Source organism: Camelus dromedarius, chromosome 10 (assembly GCF_036321535.1).
Source record: "Camelus dromedarius isolate mCamDro1 chromosome 10, mCamDro1.pat, whole genome shotgun sequence".
Lineage (NCBI taxonomy): Eukaryota > Metazoa > Chordata > Mammalia > Artiodactyla > Camelidae > Camelus > Camelus dromedarius.
The window spans coordinates 20,154,187-20,172,099 of record NC_087445.1 but is presented as its reverse complement, the minus strand read 5'-3'; the positions used below and the strand labels follow the sequence as shown (position 1 = coordinate 20,172,099).

Sequence of the window (17,913 nt, the reverse complement as noted above, 5' to 3'; positions counted from 1 at the left end):
TATGTGTGTTTTTAACACCTCTTTACATGCATTACGTGTGGCTATCACATCCTTTCCCTTTAGGGTTTCTGAACTCTGTCATTTTAAGACCTCCCCCACTAAAGTTTATAAAACTTTTTCTTTAAATATTTTTAGAATGTATTTTAAATCTTTAATTTATCTGGAATTAAGTTTCAATAAAAGATTTAGAGAAGGGTTACATGCCTTTAAATGCTCCCTTGCATGATAAAGATTGATGTAAAATTTTTTAGACACAGTAAAGATTTTAAAAAAAGTTTCTTACTAAATTGCAAAATCAGTTGAATCAGTATAAAATTACCCGTAATGAAGGGCATGGGCTCTCTGCAGCCAGTTATTAAGTGAGTAGGTGGGGACGAATCCCACGCGCTCCTCAGTCGTGTCCATCCTTAGTGTCTGTTTTAAATCCTTGGGCCTCAGTCTTCCAGGTCGAGCCCCAAAGGTATTTGCACGTCCCCACCCCTCCTACCTGTTACCAAGCCAGAGTATTTTAGAACATTCTAAAAGAAGCTTTGTTGGCTCAGGATTTATCATGCTCCTGCTGTCGGGAGGAGGGGGTGAGGATTGTGGGCCACCCTCCCCGCTGCTGCACTGGAAGAGGCCCGGCCTGTGCTCGCGGCCCGCGGGGAGGCGCAGGCTGAGGGGCCGCGGGGGCTCACGCCGCGTCTCCCTCCGCAGGCACGTCCTCATCTGCCTGGCCGCCTACCTGGGCTGCGTGTGTTTTGCCTACTTTGATGCCGCCTCCGAGATCCCCGAGCAAGGCCCCGTCATCCGCTTCTGGCCCAGCGAGAAATGGGCCTTCATCGGCGTCCCCTACGTGTCCCTTCTGTGCGCCAACAAGAAGTCACCAGTCAAGATCACGTGACAGCGAGGCAGTGGCTGGCTTCTCTCTTTCTTTCCCTCGTGCACCTAGACTTCACTTGCTTGCCAGAGGGGTTCGCAGAGTCAGGGGTGGGGGTCTGTCTTTTTAGAATTCTGTTCCCTTGGTTCCAAACAAGTGTGCCTGGACCACCAGGTCTCCCGGTGCGTGGAAGGAGCGGGTGCTTTGCCCTTTCCCAGGAAAGTAAGGGGATGAGGGGCACTAGGTGTGTCTTCTCGGCGTCACCTCCGGCTGCGGTGCCCGTAGGGCTGTGTCCTTTGTGGTGCTGGCGCAGCAGTCCCGTGGGGGACCCAGCACTGCACGTGCCTCGCTTCCCGGAGAGAGCTCGCTCCAGACCGCGCAGTTCCCAGGTGCTCTGGGAGTGGACTCCTCCTGTCACAGACGGAGCCTGCCTGCGCTGCACAAGACCCTCTGACCGCCTGATGGGAGACGCCAGCGATTTTCACTTGGAGAAACTCCTAAAAATCGAAAGCAAACAGATGGAGCACACACACAGGGCTTGTGGCTAAGGAGGCTGGTTTTCCCCCTTGCGGCTCAATAACACAGGTTTTACATCCGTGTGTGAATCCTTTTTCTGCTACCTCTGCTGAGAGATGGAACCTGGACTTAAGATCGGGGTGAAGCTAATGAGAAAAACCGTCTATGCCAAAAAGGACACTCCATTGTAAGCCATTCTTGAAGATGAGCACAATTTTTCAATGCTGACATTGCCCCCACGCCCCAGTAACCTCCAACACACAGAAGAGCTACAGTGTGAGCATTCCATATGTAGACCTCCCCTCACCCCTTTACTGCTTGACCTCTGAGACACTGCCAAAAGCCTGTGACAATCGTGGTGGGGGTCCTGGTGCAAAATTTGGAGCAAACATGAAGTTTTAGAAGCTCCTTCTCATCAGAAGCATCCTGTTTGCTGTCCTGTTCTGGAAATCCTCCTCAAGAATCTTGCTTCTTTCTCTGATATTTACAATGGGAATTACACTCCCTATTCTCACAGTACGAGGTGCTTCCTTTGGTTCCTCTGAGCATTTGACAACTTGGCTTTCCTTAAGTGCTGGCTGTAACTACCCACTGGCTGCTTTGGGTGCAGCAGGGCAGATCTCTGGCCTCTGAGTTCCTCTTACCTAAAGTGACACTGGCTACGACTGATTTCCTCTCCATTGGGCTAAATGGAAGATTCCACGGGTTGTCAAGGTGTGAGGTGGAAATTCATGACCTCAGGGATACTCATTCTAAAGTCAGGCATCTCTTGCTGTGCAACATTCCACCACGGGAGAGGGCAGGACAGAAGTGCCCTCTGTCTGTGGACAGGAAGCATCTCATTGGCCTAAGTACTAAAGAGTTTGGCAGTAGCAGTTTTTTGACATGTCCAGAAAGTCTCTGGTTAGAATTTGCCCAGGATCTAAGGTGCAAAGTCCAATAAGCAACTGAATTTAGAGTTTAGAAATGAATGTCTTTATTCTATTTCTGTGGTTTTCAGATTATTTTAGCAGCAACTCTGGTTGCAGTAAGAAATCTTGATGGAGCCCTAATGTGTGAAATAGGTTGTATTAGCTTAAATTCACATTGAGGTTAAACTTACAGTATTTCCTGAGTAATATATAAGGCAGTGCAAATGCAAATTAAATGGGTGGCCTCCAAGGTAGAAAAATTTGATATTGAATGAGTGTGTATGTAGCTTTATTATAGTTAAAAAAAAAAAGATTTGAATTAAATGCTTATGGAACCTCTAATGTATCTCTCTGAGGCCTAGGTGGCTCGTGGAAGAGAATTGGAAAACTGATGTTAAGTTGTTTGGGTTTCAAGTCTAGAATTTTTTTTTTTTGTTTTTAAAGGGAAATGTCAGACCGCCCTTACTTCAACTTGACCCACCACGCAAGGATTCTGTTCTCAGCTTTTACCCATTCTGCAGTATAAAAATGCTCCAAGTAGGGAGCTTTGATGTATCTTAAGCCCAGCTCTTTTTAGTGTGGAAAAGTAATTAAGGGGAAGCCGAGAGTGTAGGAAATGTTTTTTGTGCGTGAGATTTAATTTCTGTTTTGAAAATTCTTCAGTAATGGGAGCACGGCCCCAGCCATTAAGGAGGACCATGTCTCCCCATGATGTGAAGGGCCTGTTCCCTGGGGGACAGCACTTCCAGCTCCCAAAGCTTTGACCTTGCCCTTCCGGAAGGTTCTCAGTGTCCTTTGGAAATAGGGGTAACATGTGACTGCCGGGTGGAAGGGAGTACCCTAACTCATAAGGCTGTTTCTAACCCTCTTCGATAAGACCAATGACTAAGCTGAGTTTCAGAAGGAATGCTTTATGCTATGAAAAACAGAACGCCTTTCTAGAGATTGGCTTTAAAGGGATGAGGGCTGAGAAGGAAGTGTGGAATGGGGTATATCTGAAGACAAAACATAACTACTTCTGAACAGAAATCACTATCGCTTGCCAGCATGGGATGGTCAATCAAGGGCGTAGGACTACACTAGTCTTATTTTAAGTTAGGTTTATGGCATCATTCATATTTATATTTACATTTATATTTATATTGCTTTTATATATAGCACTACATGCTTTTTAAAGAAAATGGGGATATTACAGAAAAGTTGAAGAAAAAATAATCTATTTCTATAGCTCAAGGACAACCATTGTTAATATATTTTGGTTTATTTCCTTGTCTCTCCCCCCCAGTATCGTTGTAAATAGGTATCTTTTAGAGCTGACAGTTGATCTGGTAGCTTAAATGGAATATAAATACCAGTTGTACATTTCTCATGAAGAGCTGTTTTTGGAATATACTAGAGTTAGCTATACACTGAGTGTTCATCACTGGATTCTAAGACTTACTACTGAGTCTTCCCTTTTAATGAGCCTCACGTGAATGGGCCCTAAGACATAATGAACTGAATTCTATTTTTTTGATCTGCTTCTGCACTTAGATGTTAAAGATATGGTTCTACAGGTTTTGATGTTTTCAGATTTTTAAAAAAGTGAATAGCTTATTTCATTAATTGATGTGCAATCAAGAATCTTTTCTCCCCCCCTCCCGATAATTCAGGGAAGTGGCGATTTGACATTTAGGAGTTAGGTCATGGCTGTTACTCAGCATGGCCTATTAGATACTTGGTTAGAATTTGCCTAAAATCAATACCCAGCAGGAACTGGATTTAGGATATTAGAAAACAATGTTACCAAGTGATCATTTAAGTCAATGATTCTTGTTTTATAGAGTTTGATGATTTTCAGAAAAAACATTGTCTCCCCTTTATTGTAATAGAAAACAAGCTCTTCAGTGAATATATTTAAGGTGCTTGGGGATGAGCTATCTGAATCTATTTGGTAATAGGCCACACTTTGGGGGACCTCTGTGCCTGTCCCTCTGAAGAGTGCTTAAAAACATTCATTATGGATCAGAGGCGTTCTGTTGAGGGACTAAGCCTGATGGTCGTCAAGCACAGGCTTTCCCATCACCTATTCTCCTTGCTGCATTTCTCAGGTGTGTAAAACCTTCTCACTAGTTCGCCATGCTTACCCGAGCTGGTGCCCTGTTGGAGGCGCCAGGACCGGGATTTGAGCCTTCCCTGGGGCTGACGTGGGACCATCTTGGGGGACAGGTGAGGGCTGATTGCTGGGCCGGGCCCCTCTCATGGTTCCTTCTCCCCAAGTGAACTGGGAACCTTGGCTGGCCAGCTCTTCAGCGGGCGCTGCTGGTCTAGCTGGTCAAAGACATCTCCGGCCAGGCTGGGATTCTCAATGGATTTTTTTCAACAGACGTCATTCTCCTACAGACTTTTTTAATGGCCCCTACTCTAAGGGATTAGTTGTTTGAATTATATCTTTCCTTATATGTTACACCAGATTTAAGACTATTTTGTAACCACAATATGTAGTCAGAGCACAGAGTGTTTTCAGACATGCCTTGTTTTGTACTTTGTACAGGGTGTGCCGTGTAAGGGTGGTGCCCACTGGCTGTGGTAGCGTTTAATCTCCATTGCCATGGGAGTGATTTAAGGCCTTTAGAATTGTAGCTTTTGCACTTTATGCTCTTTTTGTGAACTGACCGTGATAGCTACCTTTGATATTAAAGCCATAAGTGGCATTTTCTGTGAATGACTATGTTTGTGTTTATTTCCAAAATGATTTCTGCAATATCTGCAGTGAAAAATGCGTTTACTGGATTGTATTGTAAAGTACTTTTGCTCAAGTTCATTTATTAATGAATTTGGGTATCACTGTTATTAAACATACTTAAAATTAGTTAATTGTTAGTTTCTTCTCAGAGCTGTGAAATTCATCCACCTACATATTTCCAGTATAAAGTACCTAGAGGCAGCTTATGTTTGACAATTCTATAATTATGTCATATGGATATAAAAATCTCAAATAGAGAAAACAACTCTTCTGTGCTGGAGTTCATCCAGTCAATGGAAAGAGAATCATGTTAACAACAGGAAATAGTAAATGAGCTTAGCAGGAAAATTCCTTATCTACCTATTTTTCTTAATTTTTAAATTTGTTTTTAATTAAAGGATTTGTAGTGACACAGAGCAGGGTCCTGTGGGGCCCTCCCGGATACAAATCCTTTCTGTGTTCCCTGTTTGTAGGAAATAGGTTTCATTCAGCCTCCTTGACCTTCCCTGAGTTCCAACGGGCAGATTTAAACAGTTGCTCATCAGGGAAGGGAGGGAACGCGGAGACAAAGGAGGAGCAGTCAAGAAACAATAGTGCAGCAACTAAAGCAAGGTCCTGGTTCCTCCTCAAGGTATATACATAACACCTTTGAGTTCTGTGGGAACTAAGGCCCTGACCCAGGTGGAGGACGGTAACTTCAGGCTGAGCACAAGATTCCTGGAACACCGCCTGTACCTCACCACCAACCAATCGGAATAAAGTCTGCACAGAGTGGATGATAATGGAGACTCTGACCCCCTCCCCAAATGATTAACTACAGTTAACTTCCCCTTTTTCCTTTAAAAACTTTCGTGGTTGAGCAGAATCTTCAGAGTTGGTTTTTGGATACGTTCTTCCCAGATTGCTGAGCTCCTGAATAAAGCAACCTTTCCTTTCCAACCAACACTCACTGACTTCTGGGAGGCAAGCAACTGGATCTGAGTTGGGGAACAGGAGGTTATAATATTTAAAAGACTAAGGGGGGAGGGTATAGCTCAAGTGGTAGAGTGCATGCACAAGGTCCTGGGTTCAATCCCCAGTACCTCTTTTAACAATGAGTAAACCTAATTACCTCCCCCTCAAAAAAAATTTAAGGCTAGTATGACCATCAGAGAAGAAAAAGTGGATCAGCAGTATCATTACAACTAGCTTTTTAGACTTTTTTCTGGCCAGGGTGAGGGGTGACCACAGAACCCTTTGACAATCTGGTGGAAGCAGTGGGACTTCTCCCTAGGAAAATGCCCACACGCAGAATTTTCTGGGTATTCAGATGTCCTTAGGAGCCACCCAGATAAAGAAGCCCATGGCAGAACACTAAGCCAGGATTCAAACCCTTTCTGGTGATGAAATTGGTACCTCCACAGCTCAGCCTCCCCGACTGCCCTCAAAGACCAGCACTCCAACCCCAGCCCCCTTCTCTCGTGAGGACTTGACATTGAGGGGCCAGAGGGGGGAGACCGAGGGGGCTGAGAATTTAGGCCTTAGGAGCCCTCAACTGTGAGTTTACTTCTTCCTCAAAACTCTTTCTGGTTTACAGACTCAGACATGCCTCAAGACCGTGTCTGGGTCTGTCGTGCTATTCTGCTTTTATGTTGTTGAATTTTTCTATAAGAAATTTTTAATCTATGTGGGTTTTCCTCCTCCACTCTCTCTGGGGTGGGGCTGTCTCCTCTTGCCCCACCCTGTGGGGGCTGGCAGCCCCTCCCCGCAGTTTAAGGAGTTATTTTTGTCTCAGTTGGGCACTTCTCTCTCTGACCAACTGCAGGCCTGGTGGCACCCAGCTCACCTGGCCAGTCTTTCTGGGTATTAACTCACGAAAAGGGAAAGATCAACCTCCGCTGGGTTTTTTTTGGCTTAGTTTATATTTCTCACTAAAACAAAATGTGATTCAGCTGCTTTTACAATTGAGCACAGAGACCATAATGCTATTTTTATAAAGGTAACAAATAGCAATAAAGTCAGTAGAGGCTTTTTGTATTGTACTGATGGCAAAGTGGCTGACTGTAAGGCCAGGGACCCTGGGGGACAGAAAATGCACAAAGACCTTGATAAATGCCCGTGAACAAAGAAAGCCTTAGCCGCCGGGGTGGGAGGGACCAGGTGAGACTATTGGAGTAACATTGCCATCTAGTGGCCTTTCAGCATGTCGCTGTCAATGGCACAAGCGAGGCCTTCCCCAATTGTGAAGCATCCCAGGACTCACTATAATTATCTGAAAACTCCCAAGTTATGCAACCTCTTTGGGCCCAGGTATAGTGGGAACTCTTAAGTTTAAATCCTTTGTGGAAGGAGAACTAACCTCATTTTCAAAATGGCAAAGGAGGTAAAGATTTTTGTGTAGGTGGGCACCAAGTTGGGCTTATCAAATTCAAAAGTGTCCTATTAAAACAATGATTAGACAAAGTATAGAGAAGCAGTGGGCATATAGTAAGTGCTCAATAATGGCAGCTAATAATCAAGATAACCCACTACCAAGCAATGCCGGGTGACAGCGTCATCTTGTGGCCACAGCGAGGAACCACACCCCATCCCACACCTTCCCAGGAGCTGGGGTGTATGTGCACGTGGACACCTCCCTCCTCTGGTGCCATAGTCCAAGCCACCTCTCTTCAGTGACAGACCTGCAGGTCCAAGTCCTTCCCGGCCATCTATTTGGACGTCCAATAGGCACCTCACCTCTCGTTAACTCACATCTCTCTTAAACCTTGCACTTGTGCACCTTCTCAGGGTCAGCTGATTAGAAATCTTAATTCCATGGGCAACCTTAATTAATCCCCTTTTGCCATGTGACCTAACATGTTCACTATGGGGATTAGGATGTGGATGTCTTTGAGGGGCCATTAGCCTTCCTACCCTCCCCACCCCACCAAGTATCAGGTTTGTGCTGTGTATGTCAGACACCTTATATATACTAGTTCATTTAATCCCATGACAACTTTGCTACTCTGTGTTCTAGGCTCCCAATTCTCTTGGTCAAGTATGAAACAGACACTGAAGCACAGGAAGACTATTTAGAAGCTGGGCCTAGAAATCCATTGAAGTAGTCTGTCAGTGTTGCCCACTGTCAGTGGACTGCCTGGTTTCTGTCAAATTACTCCCAAGATGCAGGCTCTCTCAGGGTCCCCTCCCTCCCCTACCAAGCTTATCTGCCAGGCCATAGAATAAGAAGTCACGTGGCTTTCTTTGTTCCCTGTCACCAATTGCTTCTGAGTGGGTAACAGTGGGAAGGAGAAAATTCCTTTCTTCCCCTCCTCCTATTAAGCCACACATGTATTTGGAGCCTGAAAGGTGAGGGGGTGGGTTCGTTATGCTTCCTTAGGTATGTAAGACCTCTTTTGAGTGCTCCTTACCAACGGATGGCAATTAGACTTATTTTTAGTGTATTTGAAAACTTTCTTTTCCCTGTTGCATTCTGGGAATCCAAAGAGCTTTGCTAGTCTTTTTTTTTTTCTATTTATGATGAATATAATAATAATAAAAAAAAGCCCACACACAATATTGCATTTTGGTTGTTTCAAAATAATTATTCTCATAGCTTAGAGCTTGGCATCTGTATTACTTTCCTATGGCAGCATAACAAGATACTGTCAGCTTAGTTTAAAGCACCATCTATTTATTGCCTCCCTGCTCTGTAGTCACAAGTCCAAGCATGTCACATAACTGGCTTCCATGCTCAGGGTCTCCTAAGACCGAAATCCAGGTGTCACCAAGCTGCTTTTTCATCTGGAGCGCTACGCTTCCTTCTAGGCTTATTCAGAATTCAGTTCCTGTGGTTGAAAGACTGAGGATCCTGTTTTCTTGCTGAGGACACTCCTGGTTCCTACAGGCCAACCTTAGCCCCTTGCCACCCCGGCCTTTTCTGTAGGCACTCACACTGTCACACTTTGAACTCTCAGAGAATGGCTCAGTTTCCTTTAAGGGCTCACCTGATTAGGTCAGGCCCACCCAGGATGACCTCCCTTTTTGATTAACTCAAAGTCACCTGACTGGGGACCTTAAATACATCTGCAGAATCCCTGTGCCAGGTAACCTAACCTAACAACAGCAGTGATATCTTATGTTCACAAGTCCCATTCACACTCAGGGACAGGGACTTATTCAGAATGTGGATACCTGGGGCAGGAATCTTAGGTGCTGTATTGGTTCTCCAGGGCTGCCCTAACAAGTACCAAAAGCTGAGTGGCTTAGACAACAGAATCCATTGTCTTGCAGTTTTGAGGGTTAGAAGTCTGAGATCAAGGTGTCCTCACAGCTTGGCATTTTTGGGGGGGGGGGTGCTGTGAGGAAGGCTCTTCTCCATGCCCTCCCCTGGCTCCTGGTGCTTTGCTGGTAGCCTTTGGCATTCCTCAGCATGTAGACGTGTCCTCCAGTCTCTGCCTTCCTCTCCAGTGTTCTTCCCTGGTGTTTGTGTCCAGGTTCTTTTTTTTTTTTTTTTTTTTTAAACAATAAGGACACCAGTCACATTGGGCTAAGGGCCCATCCTACTCCAGCATGACCCCCTCTGTGACCGGCATTCACATTGCCACCACTGTCACCCAAGCCAGCAGTTTAACCCATGACAGGCGCTCTTAGAACTCTGCGTACTGCTGCCTGGATAGCAATTACTCCCCTTATCAGTACTCAGTGGTTTCTTTATGATTCTCCGGTACCCATACTGAAAAAAAGCCCCAGGTTTTCAATATTTTATGTATTCCATTTCCTCTGTCCTTTTCCCATCAGCTGGGTAAGAAGAAATAAGGATGTGGGGGTGATTGCCCTGGTCATGAAAATCATCTTTGGCTCAAAATTCTCAGCCAGCAGAATCAGAATAAGGAGGCCTGAGGTCTGCAATCCCCCTTAGTCCTGGAAGGGTCAAAGGAGACTAATGTTTCTCAGGCCACCAGTAAAGTTTTCTGCAGCTGTTGATCTGTTCCCAAAGCACATGCACTTTCCAAGATGGGTCTCTCATTACTGTGTCCCCAGCCTCTTCTCTGACTAGAAGCTACCTTAGGAGACACGGCCCCCTGTGCACATACGTCATGTTTGTGACCTCTCCACGCCCTTCCCTCCTAAGCAGGCTCAAAAGGTCCTGAGCTCTGCGTGAAGTTCTTCCAATAAGACCTAGACGAGTTATCTCTTCTGTCTCCCTTCGTGATTTTTTGCGGGAGAGAGTACTACTTTGTCACAGGCCAATGATAAAAGAATCCTAATAACAAATGTTTACGTATGAAACAGGTTCCATCCAAGCGAAGGCCTAAGGTATAAATGAAGATTTCACAAATACTACAGATACAGACCAGTGACGAAAGAAGCTGAATCATCACAGAGCAGCAGTCACACATAGCCCTGTTGTCACTCTGAACAGTTACAGGACGTGAATTCCATCCTGTTCATGGCAGCTGTAACAGTTTATCAACATTAAGTACAGTTGCAAATATGCAGTGAAGATATTTCTTAAGGCCTTATTTTTTCATTCTTTAATCTTGTTTTTGGGTTTGGTCGTGGACCTTGATGCACACATGCCACATGCTTGGCTGTCAGCGGCAGCCCTGAATTCTTATCAGGCCTGTATGGACTTAGCTCTTTTTATGAACAGCAGGTTGGCGACTGTCAGACTCTGCAGGCGGCATGCGAGCACACTCAGATACCTCACTCCATTTCTCACAGCCCCTGATTATGCCCCCGGGGAGATGTAGCCCATAATTCCGCAGAAGGGAACAAACCACGGTGGGGGGGTTATTTCTGTGATGTGGGGAGTCGGCATTTCAGGGCTGCTCTGCAGATAGGTTAAGGAAGTGAATTTCCAGAGGAAGCAGTTCCAAAAAGTAATTAATGGTTTGAGTTCTTTAGAGAATAATAGGCATGTGCCTCAGACTTCAGAGCAGGGGGTACCCAGTTTCCTGTCTGTTACTTAATAACAGGGACACCGCTGCTGTCAGAAAGGCGGAGTTCTGAAATGTTCCTACTTTTAGAGCTCAAGGATGGATGCCGTTTTAGCCATCGGTACACTGAGCAGTGAAGCACTTAAGTGAGCACTTAAAGGCTCATCGGGCCCAGCCACATTCATCTGTGCATTTCTTCATTCACTTACTCAACATTTATTCATCGACTGTCACATTGTGCCAAGCACGGTGCTGGGTGGAGATAAAGACGAACAAAACACAAACACAAGCCCCGCTCTATCAGTTACCTCTGGCTATGTAACAAACACCCCCAAAACAGAGTGGGTTAAAACTGGGCCAGGTTCCGCTGGCCAGTTGTGGTTTTGGCTGAGTTTACGCGGGGTCTGCAGCCAGCTGCCGGGTCAGCTGGGGCTGGCGGGTCTGGGGGGTTCGCTCAGCCAGGATGGCTTGTCTCTACCCACCCCCCACCCCCCCGCCAGCAGTCTGGCCTGGACTGACTCAAGCGCTGTCTCTCAGGTCCCAGGAACATGAGTGGAAGCCTGCCAGTCTCCTGAGGATTATAATGTCCCGTTAGTCGTTCTATTGGTCAAATCAAGTTACAAGTCCAGGCCAGATTCCAGGGAAGGGTGACTACCTCTTGATAGTCATGGCCAAGAGACTTGGGAACAGGCAGAGGAATAATGCCTTTTTTTTTTTTTTTTTTTTTTTTTTGCAAATAGTCTCTCTCCTGCCCTTTATAGCTCATAGTCTGGCCAGAGACAGAAAATGGTGGCAAGTGCTATCAAATTGTTTCCTTCCCTTTCTTCTCTTTCCCTTTCTCTAATGTTTTTACATTTTACATCATGGAAATCTAGTAACTCCAATTAAAACACTTCGATGAGTCAAATATCCGGGTTAATGCTGATATTGTAACATTTCTGCTATTTAACGTAGAAGGCGGTTCCGACCGTGAATATACACATGAATATCACGACCGCCGAGCTGTTGGTCAGATCCCATATTGAGTCTACGATAGCATGTCTGCCTTTCAAATATATGATCAGCATTCAGACCGCGCCTGGGTTTTTTTTTTTTGAAGCACACTGTATCTGCACACACACGTGTTTCTTCAACTGGAGACAGAAAATCATCTTGTTGAAATGCATGGTGTGAAACCAATGAAAATAAAGCCAAAGCTAAAGCCGTAGCCATAAAGTAGGATCTCTTAACTGAGGACCTTGTTTTTGATTCCACCAACCAGTAAACACCTGTGAAAGTAGGCAACCTTGAAGCCAACACCAGACGCACCTAATGAAATCATCTTCCAGGGCTTGCTGTCTGAGCACAGCTGTGTGTGAAGCAGTCTCCCCTCCACCCAACCTCTACCCCAAGTGAATCACTGTTGGGGAGGAGGAAGCCCCAGTGAGTGGGTCTCAAACTTCTGTGCATGTAAGAATCACATGGACGGGGGTGGGGCGGGGCATCATTCTTGTTAAAAATGCTATTTCACTCTACCCTTTGCCCCTTGACCTTGGTATTTGCTCCAGGTCATTTTCACACAGGTGGCCTTTGAGGATCATTGCCTTTACTTTCAAGAGAGCAGTTCCAGAAACTTTGAATTAGGACCTTCACACTTCATCTTTCTTTGTCAGGCAGAAAGTACCAACTCTCTGCCAACCTAGTTCTCTCACGTGGACTAAACTTCCTGGAGAACTTGAGGTATAAACAGCAGTTACTCACTAACCAAGGACCAAAATGTCTTTTAAAAAATCCAATTTGCCACAAAGGGAAAGGAGGGCAGCTGTGATGTGTGGATGGACACCTCGTGCTATTGTTTGAATTTCCCCTGAGATGGTCAATCTCCACAGCCTACAAACAAGTACAAAGGGAATTTGAGGCCACATGATTAAACTCCATTTTCTGGAGAAAGAAACTGAAGTCATATATCTTCCCTAAAAGCGGCAGAGATGGGACTAAAACTCAGGTCTTCCGATTCTTTAAAATTAGTTTTCTCAAAAAGTGTGGAGTCTGCCGTGCTGCTCAGCCTACTGAGAGCCCTTTGGGTGCAGGTTCTCTTGGGAGGCAGCCAGCCTAGTTGGGGGAGAGGACACCCGAGGAATGTTCTCAGCACCCCTAACAGGACTGGGCTCAGGGGACCCGGGGCCTGATTCTTTAGTGTGTGGCCGTGGCCCCGGCCCTGTGGGGGGCTTCGCACTGAGTGTGCACCGAGGGGCGCTGGGGGGTTCGCCCCGTGACTGCCCGCCAGCCTCCCTTTTGGGTTCTCAGAGGAGGCAAGACAGGCCTCCCTGCAAGAGCGTCACGGCCTGCTTAGTGTGCCCGAGCAGCTGTCCCCATCTCTCCCCGACTTCAGGCACCGCTGACCCAGCCCGGCAGTGCTCCCAGCACAGCCACAACCTGGGCTCAGGCTCTTCCTCAACTCCACATCAGCTCATCAGCCGGGGGACAGGACTAGTTTGTAATCCTGCTTCTGAGTGACGTTGTCTAAAAGTGATTCTAAAATCAACATCCAGGGACTAGGGCTCACTGGACTTTGGGGAGGAGAGAGCACAGGGTTAGTGCTACAGAGCAACGCGGCCGTCGCTCAGGGCAACCCCCTCCCCCGCCCCAGCAGCCCGGCTGTCACATGGGCAGCCCTTCCCACGGGCTTTCCTCTGGTCCAGAGGGTGCGTGTGTCTAACAAAGGCCCACAGTCACCCGCTGAAGCTGTGGCTTCAGTTTGCAGCTGTGGACCAGAGAGACCCCACTGACGGGGATCAGATTGATGTCCTTGCCTTTCCAGGTGTGATTCCCACCCCAATGAGCTAGCTTGTGACCAACAGGGAAAAATAAAGGCTTATAACTCAAAAGTGTTGTCCAAGAGACCAGCACGTAGGCCTCCCTGTGAACTTGTTAGACATAGAATTTCAGGCCTCATCCCAAATCTACTGAAATAACAATTCAAACTTTGACCTGTTTTAACTAATCATAAGGTGCTGTCTCTGCACCAGAGTTTGAGAGGCACCAGCTTAGAAAGTCACCATGACTTCAAACTGATTAGTATTTGAAGGGTCTACTGTGGGCCCACTCAAGACAAGCCCTGCCCTCAAAGGTCGCTCAGCATGTGCAAGGACACCAGGCAGAGCATGGACTGGATTTCTGACCCATGTTGTTCTGGAAAGAAAACGCTGTTTTGTGCAGCCTTTTTCCTCCTTTCCCCATCTGCTGTTTATCTTTCCTCATTTTGTGATGCTTCACACTGTGTGGGCCGTGACAGTCAACTTTCGGAATTTCTTCCAATCCTCCTGGTCACTCTGGAGCTTGTCTCAGCCCCGCCACTCTCCATTTTCATCACCTGCTTCTCCCACCCCCTTTTCTGCGGGCTCAGGGTTTTGACTGAGGCCCCAGTTCTGCAGAAAATGCTGATATGGCTTCTCTTCACTTCAGCTGTTGCTGATTTGCTTACTGCATTCCCCGGGGCCCAGCCTCGGGGAATTCAAAAGGCAAATAACAAGGTTTGGAGCAGAAGTGCCCAGTGGATCCTGTTTGCTGGCCAGAGGAGACAAAGTCTTATTCAAGTGCTCCCTTAATTGGAAGTCCTTCACTTGTTCCGAGATCTACTAAAACAGATGGGTACTTGCAGCTGGGGTTCTAATCTAAGTGGGCACTGAATAGCCAAGTGACACATGCCAACGCTGCTAACCAGGTGATGTGCCCCATCATCTTTCTCAGCAGAGGGCTTCCTATTCTAGCCTGCCATCTTGGAAGACTGCTTTGCCCAGCACTGAGTCATGGCTAGATTCATTGCTAGGGGTCAAACTCTGTGGTGTAAACATTTGATTACGTTCTCTTAACATTTAGAAGAACAGTGATTAGAAGAAACAGGACAGGGGGTCTCTAAAGTCAAGAGAAGAGAAAGATTAGTTGCTGAAATGGTCCCATTTGCCTTCACTGTCCTCATTCAGTCCGTTAGCTGGTAGACTCGGAGCTGCCGTCCCTGGCTTCTGCTGGCTGCCAACATTTGAAGGAGGCAAGCCTCTTTAAATCTGAATAACTGAGTGGATTAATTGTATGTCCTTAACTGACACTTAAAAGAATCTTTCACCATTTCCATTTAGAAGAGATTAATGAATAGCATGATTAATTGCTAGTTGTACCAACATTGTGTGTGTGTGTGTGTGTGTGTGTGTGTGTGTGTGTGTGTGTGTGTGTGTCTCCCTCCCCTGAGGATTATTTTGGGTGAAGCTTCCCACTACAGCATTTTTATACAAAACTGTATGACCAATCCTCCCTTGTACAACAGACTAGCCACGAAACACATGTGGCTATTTAAGTTTAAAATGAGTTAAGTACTAAGTTTACTTCTCAACTGCACCATCCACATTTCAAATGCTTACTAGCCACAGGTGGCTAGTGGCCACTGATAAAGGACATTTCATTTTCATCACAGAAAGTTCTTTTAGGCAGTGCTGACAATAACTCAGTAGAACTTAGAAGAGCCTGGTTTTCTTAGCCTTGTGGTCCTGGTTTCTTCGGCACACACGTTACAGCTCCCCCCTCTACTCTCTCAGCCATTGCCTGTAATGGATGGCAATGAGTTCTCAAACTAGGCACTGCGGGTGTTGTTAGACATATGTGAGTCCCGGAGTCCCTGTTTTTGAGAAACAGTGATGGGGGCAAGGTTGGGAGGTGGGGAAGCCCAGCAAGGCCAGGTCTTATCAGTATTTTTTGGAAGAGAGCAGGTGGCATTTTGAGTGGAAAGATTTTCCCTTCGGGACTTCCCCTCACTTTGCGGACATTTAGCAATGCTGGCCTACGCCCCTTAAATGCCAGCGGTGCTCCAGAGTCACTGGAAAACCCCAAGTCACCCGCACACATTTAAAAAGCCCTCTGAAGATGTCAGCACGGTTTGCATTTAGGTGAGAAACCCCACAGGCCATCAGGTTTGCCCTAAGGCAGCTCAGCCTCTGCTCCTCCCTGGTGATACTATGGCTGCAGCTGGTCCCCGGGACCTCGCCAGCCTGTCTCTTTTTTGTTACTCCTAGGCTTCCTGGTAGGAAACTGAGATACCGCCCAGATTGAGCTGGAGACTTTTGCTGGGGCCATCTCCACAGTCTACCGCTTGGCCTGCAGAGGGCAGCAGCGCCCAGACCTTCCCGCTTGCTTTTTTTCAGTGTGGGTCGTCAGCCCTGCCCCTCTCTTCCCACCTGGCCCTTTTTTGGCAGTCTCCTCTAGAAGATCTTCTTAAAGTCCCCCTTCCCCCAACTGCCCTGGCAACAGATGGCCAGGAAGGAGGCCTGGCAGCAACAGTAGTGTTGGCTGGACCCCATCTGCTTTTGGGGTGCGTGGAGGCAGCGCCTTCTCCCCACAGCCTGGCATCTGGCAATGCTCAGCGAGGGCAGGAGGCTGGGAAGCCGGGGCCTGCTGCCCCGCTTTGATCTGACATTCTCTCCTTTGCTTTCTTGTCACCCCCACGCTTCTTCCCAATAGATTAGTTCCTGCCAAACTAGGGCAGGTGTCAGAGCAGCCATCAGGAGGTTTCTAATCCCCCTGCCGGCACTCCAACAGAAAGGGAGAAGAAAGAACTGGAGGGGGGAAGGTTCCCTTTCCCTCCGCAGATAGGAAGGTGCAGGAAAGAGTCCTGCTTAGCTCCCTGTGAGACTAGGTAAGGCTCTTTAGAGTCGTTGTTTTAGAACAGAAAGGGAGAAAATAAAAGACAACTGGAGGGGGGAAGGTTCTGTTTCAGCAGCTCGAGAACCATTCCCTTTCCCTCCGCAGAGACAGAAAGATGCAGGAAAGGGCCCTGCTTAGCTCCCTGTGAGACTAGGTAAGGCTCTTTAGATTTGTTACTAAGATTTCTTGCTTTAGAACAGGAAAAATGTCCCTTCTCTTGAGAAACACCCTTTGCGTATTTCTAAAAGCTTTCTTTCCGAGGAGGGTTTTTCTCTAGCGCTTTCCCTGCCGTGTGCGCTCACGCAGGCTCGCTCTTCGCTGGGCTGTTGCGCGCGCGCACGCGCGCGGGCTTCAATTTATCTTCTTTCTGCGAAACAAGCAGCACCTGCCCTATCATCAGTGCCTCCTGAACATCCTCCCTCCTGGGGCTCACAGGACTTCTCTCAGACCTTCCTGGGGCGGGGGGGGGGGGGTGTCACTCTGCAGTGGTGGCAGGACTCCATGCAGTTTGGGACCCTCATGCAGTAACCCTACCCATGACCCAAGGTCCTTAAGTGAACTTTGTCCTTGAGGAAAGGACACAAGATGTGATATATCTTAGATCCAAGACCTGTTACAGAACAACTCATTTCAGAAAGCACTCATCACCCAGGATGCTAAAACGGGCTCAGGGCAGTCCTGCCTGCACCTCCACCTCCGACCTCCGTTGTTGGGGGGAGGTCAGCTCGCAGTGATTCCAGGGAAACATTAGCATCAGACCCAGGGGCCCGGAGCAGAAGGGGCCTGGTCTTGAGAGCACAGAGCTGACTGCTAACATCTGTGTCAGGGTTTCCTCATTAGAGTCTACTCTCAGCTCAGGGGTCATACTTTATCTGAAGCTTTCCCTGAACCCCTAGATGGACTTAACCAGGCTGTCCTGTGAACTCCAATGGCATCATGACGCCCAATTACAGCACTCACTTATCCAACGGGGTGTATTGCCTACTATGATAGGCACTGTTCTAGGGTGTTCCAAATAAATATTGACAGATTTAAAGCATGTAAAACAATTCTCATGAAGCTACAGATGGGGCAAGTAAGGCACAGAGAGGTTTAGGTCACACAGCTGGTTAAGTGGCAGAGCTGAGATTCAAACCTGGGCAGCCTGGCTTCTTAACCACCCTCCAGGATGCTTGTTCTAGTACAAGGCCTATACTCGTCACGTGTTTGTCCTCCTCTGCAGACCACAAAGTCTTTGAGAACCGGGGCTGGAACTCAGCCTCCTCTGCGCCCCCAGTGCTGACACCTGTGCCTGGCACACTGCAGGTCCTGACCACGAGCACAAGGCACGCT

The 17,913-nt window shown here is 47.1% G+C and overlaps 1 protein-coding gene across 6 annotated transcripts in view; it reads left to right on the top strand.

The window, feature by feature from the left end:
- The window catches only part of ACER2 (alkaline ceramidase 2), a 43,253-nt gene that overhangs the window by 22,561 nt on the left and 2,779 nt on the right, over nt 1–17,913 (top strand). For 4 of the 6 annotated variants that reach the window (XM_031449641.2, XM_031449639.2, XM_064490172.1 and 1 more), the window contains one exon: nt 697–4,990. The exons of the other annotated variants lie outside the window; for them this stretch is intronic. In XM_031449641.2, coding sequence (XP_031305501.1) covers nt 697–883 — 187 coding nt within the window. In that variant the 3' untranslated portion in view covers nt 884–4,990. Of the gene's footprint in view, nt 1–696; nt 4,991–17,913 lie in introns of those variants that run through there. 6 annotated transcript variants of the gene reach the window in all.